General features: G+C 46.8%; 1 protein-coding gene across 1 annotated transcript; it reads right to left on the minus strand.

Moving 5' to 3' along the window:
• Positions 1–921: 921 nt before the first annotated feature.
• LOC135826330 (zinc metalloproteinase-disintegrin-like protein H4 subunit A) lies at positions 922–4,158 on the minus strand. Its single transcript, XM_065338947.1, has one exon. It carries the CDS (start codon positions 3,998–4,000, stop codon positions 1,211–1,213), a length of 2,790 nt encoding a protein of 929 aa, XP_065195019.1. The 5' UTR covers positions 4,001–4,158; the 3' UTR covers positions 922–1,210.
• Between the last annotated feature and the right edge of the window lie 4,206 nt (positions 4,159–8,364).

Below are 8,364 nucleotides of genomic sequence, written 5' to 3' on the forward strand. Positions count from 1 at the left end.
CTGTGCAGTACGAATAAAGATCATTCTTTTCTAGGGCTCAAACGGTCACAGTTTTACCCCGAACGGTTAACTGCTAAGCTAACGGTCGGTTTAACGGTTATACAGGCCAGGAGACGAAATATCCAAAACACCTCATGCAAGAAGCAGTTCCAAAGAAGGAAGTTCCTCGTGCATGCACATATCCGAACACGGATCCGCGGACTATAGACTGCATGCACTGCATGCAACACAATGTCTGCCGTGCACGTGCACAGCACGCGGCTACCACGCGTTGGTAGATCTAATACCGAGCACCTTACGTAGAGACTTACGTAGCCTAAGTGAAATACCGAGCACCTTACGTAGAAACTTACGTAGCATAGCGGTGTCGTTTTTCTTGCCATGTGAACACAATAATAGAAAAGCTGACAGGATCGCTTTTCTAAATACCGACATCACAATGAAGAGTTTTTAATCCAGCGCAAACGCAGATTGTGAATAGCAACTGAATAGAGCGGTTGTCAGTTGACAAACCTCCTTTTCCTCCACAACTTTCTTATTGAACCTAGCGATACTAGATTATCACGTTTCATCGCTACATGTATGCTCAATGTCCGCTTTAATTCTGCTTTATATTGCTAGATTTTAGAATAATAGAGAACACTTCACTTCTCTAACTCCAACACCGTATACTGGTACACTGGTGTGTACTGGTTTACTACAAGTACATTGCACACAAGTATAGTTAGTATACTGATATATCGATTCTTTTGCCGTACGTGACATTGCTATTCTTGCAAGTATGGCGTGCATCAGCAAAAGGGGATAGCATTAATATAGACCTACTTGTACGTAACGTGACACTAATTCGCTAACGTTACTGCATCATAATTAGGCCTAATCATAATACGCATACCTGGTACCACATAATCACGGGACCTACTGCCACAAACAAGTGATTTCAACACACCTAAAGAATATCTGTGTCACGAATTGTTAAAACCGAGTAAAAACTATTCCAGGTGTAAAGTGTACAGGGGATAATGCATGAAGGCCTTAAGGAGGTCAGAGAAGAAAAAGGTGAGAGTTTGTTACAAAACCTTCACATGTGTCTACTTTAAAAATGTGCAGCGGGTGTAACTGGGCTAACTTGCATAGTCATTTGTATATGCAGGGGGTGTAGATGGGCTAACTTGCATAGTCATTTGTATATGCAGCGGGTGCAGATGGGCTAACTTGCATAGTCATTTGTATATGCAGCGGGTGCAGATGGCCGAGCAGGCCTGGTTGGTGGTTGACTTGGTCGACCAGGTGCCTGGCCGATGATGTTTGGCCCAGAGTCAGGTATACCCGGATCTGCAGAGGTCACTGATTTCCCCATGCGCTCTTCACCATGACCGTCTGTAGCGCCTGGTTGGTCTCTGGTTCTCTCTTCGGAGGCAACGCGTAGATGACGGTGGTGTGAAGGTCGTGGTATTGCTCGAGCGATGGCCACATTTCGCTTCCGCTTGAGATAAAGTGCAATAAAGGCGGCACACAACAGTGATGCGAGTATCAGACCGATAACAAGTCCAGCAATACTGCCACCTGATAGGCCTGCGTCTAGTGTACCGGCTTGACGATTGCAGTTAGTGCCTTGCCAGCCAATTTCACAGCGACACACGTTCTTGTGTGTGCATACGCCATTACCAGAGCAGCCGAGTCCATTAGCTTGAGGACACCTCCAGGCACCAGACTGCAGTATGGAGGTGTTCACACATTCCTTGTTCCAGCAGGCTGAACCATTGCCACACGGGCTGCCATTATCCACGTACAAGGTAAGAGGCTCATCTCCACCTACTCTCTGTACCGCGCACGTTGTGTGACTCGGAGGTATTATAATGCCGCACACGAGAGTACCACACAAAGCATTCTCTGGCTTGCAAGGAATAGATTCCTTTCTGCTATTGACACCACAGTTGTGACCGCCAAAGCCACGTACATTGTATCTGGCGAAGCAGCTTGCAGAGAAAAAAGCTGGGGCGCGGCGGAACAAAGGGCTTTTCAGGCATTGCGCATCAATGTTCCTGCACGAGCCCTGCTGGCAAGTGCCAGGCTGACCTGTTGTTTGGCGACCTGCTTCCTCACAGTATAGCCCGGACTGTTTGAAATCATCTGCTGGACACCTTTCTTGTCTTCCATCACAGTAGTCTGGCAGGTCGCATTGGTCTTTGGCCGGCCTGCAGAGTGTGCCAGCTGGCAGAATAGTACAGTTACTACAGCATTCACCTAGACTACACTGGGAACTGGGTGTGTAACGGCATGTTGTTGCGTTGCAGCAGGCATCCTTGCAGTACTGGCGCAGGCCACAATCGCAGTCTTCGCCTGGCTCCACAACGCCATTTCCACACACCACTTTGGAGAGCGCTGGTGCGGGCTTGTTCAGATAACACTTCCTGCTTGGATCTGACCGTTCATTGTTGAACCAAGCGATTGTGCAGTTTGACCATGCTGAACCGGAAATTGGAGACATTGTGTTAGAACAGCCAGGCTTTTTACAAGCGCACGGTGGACGAACATGATCAAATCCAAGATTGTGGCCAATCTCATGGGCAAGCAAGCCTGCAGTGATAGGACGCGTTCCTAATCCTTCCAATCCTTGACGGTACTTCCAGCAAACATGACCGGAAGGAGGAAGACTGGCAATTCCAGGAGATGTCAGCCGCTGAGCGCTGAAATAATGAATCATATCATAGTGAGCAAATGGCTCGAGGTGTTGTTCTGAAAATATTCGCACTTTATCGAAATTGCTATCCCCTGTATCTCCATCCAAATTCAAAGGACCAGGTGCCTGAGTAAACATGAAGATAGTTACAAGGACAATACGGACATTAAGCTCCTGAAAACGAATATCGACCTGGTTTACAAGCTTCAGCGTTGATGCAACAAGGTTTTTGGAGCCATCTTGACTAAGACCACCATTTGCTTTAGTATATGAGTAATCAGAAGCCAGAGCAAGTTCTACATACATAGCTGGATCTCGTCCTCCTCCTGTACTGCTACTCCTCTTCACACGTTTGCGTGCTGCTGAAGCTAAACCAGCCAACCTGTCATCAGGAAAATCCCACTGCTGCTTCTCACCTGCAGTTCCTCTGCTGGTGTTCTTTGTAGCCGATATATTCCAGTGTGTCGCACACCCTCCTTTCAACGGATCTTCTTTGCTCATCTTGTATGTGGATTCTTTGAAGACGGCGTGTGGATACGTACCAGGTTTAGATGTCTGGCTGACCAGTGGTTCAATCATATATCTTTCAGAGTACGCTTTACCTTGCTCATTGCTACTGCTGTTGCTGCTGCTAGCTGTGGCTGGATCCTCATCTCCATTGCGAGCATACTGTTCAAAACCAAATGATCCACTCAAACCATTGCATGTGCTCACAGCGGCGTATGTAGATATCACAGCGGCGCTGCTCTCTTCACTGGCATCAGTACTACTTTGCTGCCGTTTCCTGTGTTTGTGAAGGGTGGACTGAGCATGACTGACGTTCTGCAAGCCACGCACTGTCCCATGGTAATAACAGTTGACTGCTCCACGAGTAATCACAGGACTCTCATCGATTGAATTGAATGTGAAGACTTTAAACGAAGCAGGAATCAGCTCAGTGTTCTGCTTCAGATCTAATGTCACTGTCTTTCCAAATGCCCTTATTTGGAAGCTACTGGTTGGCGGATGGTGTACATGTACATGCTCACTGCTAGACTGATCATCATGTTGTCCTTGTGCTGTGGCATCTCTCTTGCCACGATTGCTGACATGCTCAACATCACTAAGGTGTTGTGTCATGTCGATATGCACTACTTCATACTCATCCGTCATCTTGTTGATACGTTCTCGAGCCTCGACAGCTATATCAGCATGGCTGCTGCCCCTGCTCTCCGCATCCACGTGAGCACAGCAACGACTAAGCATCAATATGAGTGTGATGATTCCAAGGACACGAGCAAACTCCGAACTAGAATTCTGCTGACTAGACGCTGCCATTGCCAACTACTTAGTAGCTTGTATTTAGTCGTAACCGAGTTAGTTTTCTTTGAACTCTACTTGGAGTAGTAACACAGTTTTCTCTAACTTTGGGGCGAGAATCGCCAATCGTGGCTTTTTCCTACTTGCAATGTTGGAATGTCCCGCTTCATTATTTAGAAAAGCGATCCTGTCAGCTTTGTGTCTCCGTCTGACGATTGGCGAAGCGTATAAAGCTGTGTTCACAACTGGCGCGTGTACGCTTGAAACCAAGCGTTTGTGCGTATTTTTGCTGGCTTTTGGGGCGCCATGCGTACGGAATTGAAACGCGCCGAAATGGATATTCCAACATTTTTTTTTTCAGACAGCAATGATTATACAAAAACGAAAAAGAAGTTAAGAGAAGTGCAAAGCAGAGCTGGAGTGCAGCCGCCCAATAGCGGACTGAAAACTACTACAGTGTAGTAGTAGGATGAAAAGAGCACAGACGAAGCCAATACAGTCAAAACCAGAGGCAAATGAGGCGAATGCCCGCCTCAGCAACCGTGTTGGAATTTTCAGCGCGTATATACGTATCAGGCGCGTACCAGCGTACATGCCAGCCACTTTGACTGGCGGGGTCAAAAAATTAGTACTCGAAGGTGTCGCACGCGCTAAGTAGCTCGGATTGCTGTTTTTTGTGAAAGCTTGAGCGCGCGCGCGTATAGGTACGCATGAACCGCAAGCGTACAGTACGCTCGTATTGAGTGTGATTAATGTAAAATTAGTATTTGAATAACGCACAAAAATCAACGTACAAGCTCCCTGCATACTCGTACCAAGAGTTCATAACCCCCAGGGGGCCCCAGGGGGTTATGAACTCTTGCTCGTACTAGTCCATTTCCTTTCACACACAGTCACACGTACACACACACAAGCACGTGGATTCCACACGTGGAAATTGTTTTTTTATTTTTACCAGCACTGCAGCTTTCAATACAATGATCAAGTCAAAGGAAAACACGTGGAAATTGTAGCATTTGTTGAAGTCCGTACGAGGTGATTTGGCTTTTTTTTACATTTGGCATTTTTAACAAATGTGTAAAATTTGCTTTTCTTCTGGCTGTTTCTCTGCTCCGGATGGCTGTATCGAAACATGGGTGGTGGCAAATGGGAGCCAGTTTATCGTAGATCAACATTGACCAGAAAATTTGGTGCATATAATTTAATTCTCCCTACCACGTTGGTATAACCAGTGGTGGGTGCTTTGCCAATTTGTGTAAAATGTGTAAAATGAGCCCCTGAATGGACGAGGAGGGCAGTGAACTGCTTCCGCAGGGTCTTTGGACGACGTCAGGCCGTCTTGCCATCACTAAAGACAGTACTGAAGAACAGTAGGTCACGGAATGCACTCTGTGAGAACGAAAACATCGCTGCGATGCTATGCTATCTATCCAATTCCACCGTATAACACAGCCACTAGTTACAAATACAAAAACACGGCTTTCGCAGCATACAATGCAGTTCACTCCTCTGTTCACAGATTAATTTTCATCCACTAGCAATCCTTGAAGTGATATCTATCAACTTCAGAACATTGATGACCGAATATCCCAGTTTGTGATGCCATTTTACAAATTTGTTAAAAAATGACACACCAATTATTTGAATCCTGAGAATACTGTGGAAGTAGGACATGATTCAAGACACTTTCCAAAGTGGGATCATTCCCATTTTCTGACACAACGGGCATGAAGGATAGCACTTCCACTTGCAACAATTCATTTGGACGTAGCTTGTCCAGAAGTGACTGAAAAAATGTCATTTTACAACCATGTTAAAAAAAGCCAAACCACCTCGTACGGTACAAAGAGTTTACTTGGTATGAAGCAGGGAGTCGTAAAATACCAGTTGCACACTCTGGTTTATGTGGCTTATAGGCGATTCACACGACAGGCAAATCCACGTTTGTCAAGTGCCCGCAGGAAGTGAAATGTGAGGCCGCAGTTCACACGGCCGCGGGTGGCGGCCAGAGCTCCCGCGAGTATCCGGTGAGTATACGGCGTTACTGTGGTGATTTGGAATGAGTACCCAAAAACAAAGGCCAAACAACCAGGGATAGTACGACCTCACAGCCTCATAACTGTAAAAGTGCCCGCAGATGAGTGCATCCGCGGGCAAAAAGGCCATGGACACTTTTGATTCCCGCGGGCAAATTTTGGTCACCCGCAGGAATATCTCCGCGAAAGGCTAATAGGCGATTCACACGACAGGCAAATCCACGTTTGTCAAGTGCCCGCAGGAAGTGAAACGTGAGGCCGCAGTTCACACGGCCGCGGGTGGCGGCCAGAGCTCCCGCGAGTATCCGGTGAGTATACGGCGTTACTGTGGTGATTTGGAATGAGTACCCAAAAACGAAGGCCAAACAACCAGGGTTCAAGACTACCGTACTTACGTACGACCTCACAGCCTCATAACTGTAAAAGTGCCCGCAGATGAGTGCATCCGCGGGCAAAAAGGCCATGGACACTTTTGATTCCCGCGGGCAAATTTTGGTCACCCGCAGGAATATCTCCATGGTGACTTTCCTGTAAACGTGGATTTGCCTGTCGTGTGAATCGCCTATAATAGGCCATTCACACGACGTGTAAACATTTGCACGTGTGTGACCAAGATAACACTGGCAAACCGTGATCCAGTTCACACGGTGCTGGGCAAACTTTGCAACCGTCAATGTATCCATAGTGACCTCCTGAAAATGCCGGGAAATGTTCAATTTTGAATTTTCCCTTGTTCAAGCACTGCATTTGCAGTACGCACTTTCAACAACCGACACTTTTCCTGGCGTGCAAAGATAATCGCGAGCAAAAGGGCCTCGGCCAAGATAAAAAATCAGTTGCACGCGGGTGTCCAAGTTTATCGTATCCGAGTAAATATCCTTGCAAACAGTACGATAAAAGTAAGTTTGGCCGTCGTGTGAATGGCCTATTAAGGGACAAGCCCAACTATTTTTGCGGATTTTCTGTCATAAAAAATAAACGTCACAGGCTGCTCTTCGTAGGTGTCCGCGTCCCAGCGGTCCGGGCAAGCGACCGCACGCACCTCAGTGGGACACTTGGCCGTGGCTTTTGTACTGCAATCTGTGGGAGAGCCTTTCCAGGGGTAGTACACACCTGGCCTGGGTACCAGGTATGGACGAATCCCTGGTACATGGTGTTGATCCTTTTTTGTTCCTTTCCTTTTTATTTGTTTTTGCTGAGAAAGAAACGTTGCTGTTTCTGTTCCCGCCAGCGCCTTTGCTCTAGTAAAACATTGCTGGCTGATAAATGGTCATTGCTCGTGATGCCAAAGGTGAAGGGAATCTGGGTTTCTTGCCATTTGCAACTCCCTGTCTCTGAAAATGTAGCTTGTAGCTCCGAGTATGTTAGTTTTTCGACGTGCCAGACCTATTGGTATGAGCTGCAGAGATGAGGAGCAACGAAGGCGTTGGATTAATGCGTTGGATTGATGCCAATAATGGTGTTTATGGCCGGACAACGCCAGCGGTTTTCACTTGTCAGGAGGACAGTCAAGTTGGAGCAGGCAGATGACGGATTATTAATTTTGGCGCATTTTTTTGCAGAGTGGGTGGCTTGCCGAAGAGAATCATCTCAGTACCTCATGGTTACTAGTATCTGACAAATGCCTCTTATTGCTAGTCTGCATTAGAGCATAGCAGAATTGGTCATGTCACAAGTACTAGTAGTGTCAAGACTTGATGTGCTACGATTGTACTCAGATCATGTGGCAACTTCACGGTAATTCGTCCTGCCACTTTACGCTCTCCCGGAATTCCCTGCAGAAGTCACGTGCCTGTGCAGGGGACAACGTGTTTGCATTGCTTACTGATGCAAGCGGATGGAGTGCAGAGCAGATAAGAAGACATAATCTGGCTATTCAAATAGCTTCGGCTGCTATTAATTGGCTGGACTCCTGGAAACGTGGGCAAGAATCTAAACCAGTCCACGGAAACGATGTGACGCCACACAGGAAGCTAAATGGCAAACCAATCAAGTTCTTTGGTAATGAAACCTTTCAACCAACGTTGTCCGGTTTCATGCCTAGTGTCACTCACACAAGACCAATGGATGCCACATGTACCTAAAAGATACGCTGTTGATCAACCACAACTCCAATACCACTGAGCAGCGTCTTCTATACAGATCCAATTAGATATTGAAGTATATGAGTCGAAGTTGCTGGTATAGTCTCTCCTAATGACCGCGTATTTGGCATAATTTTCTCTATACTGCACTCTAGAGCTACTTACCTTTTCCGACATTGAACTCAGGCAGTGACCACTCGCCCACAGAATGAGCCAATTGACACAGACACCAAGTACCATGTGCATTCGTCGCAAGAGAGAC

The sequence above is a fragment of the Sycon ciliatum genome, chromosome 10 (assembly GCF_964019385.1).
Source record: "Sycon ciliatum chromosome 10, ocSycCili1.1, whole genome shotgun sequence".
In the NCBI taxonomy this organism is placed as follows: Eukaryota; Metazoa; Porifera; class Calcarea; order Leucosolenida; family Sycettidae; genus Sycon; species Sycon ciliatum.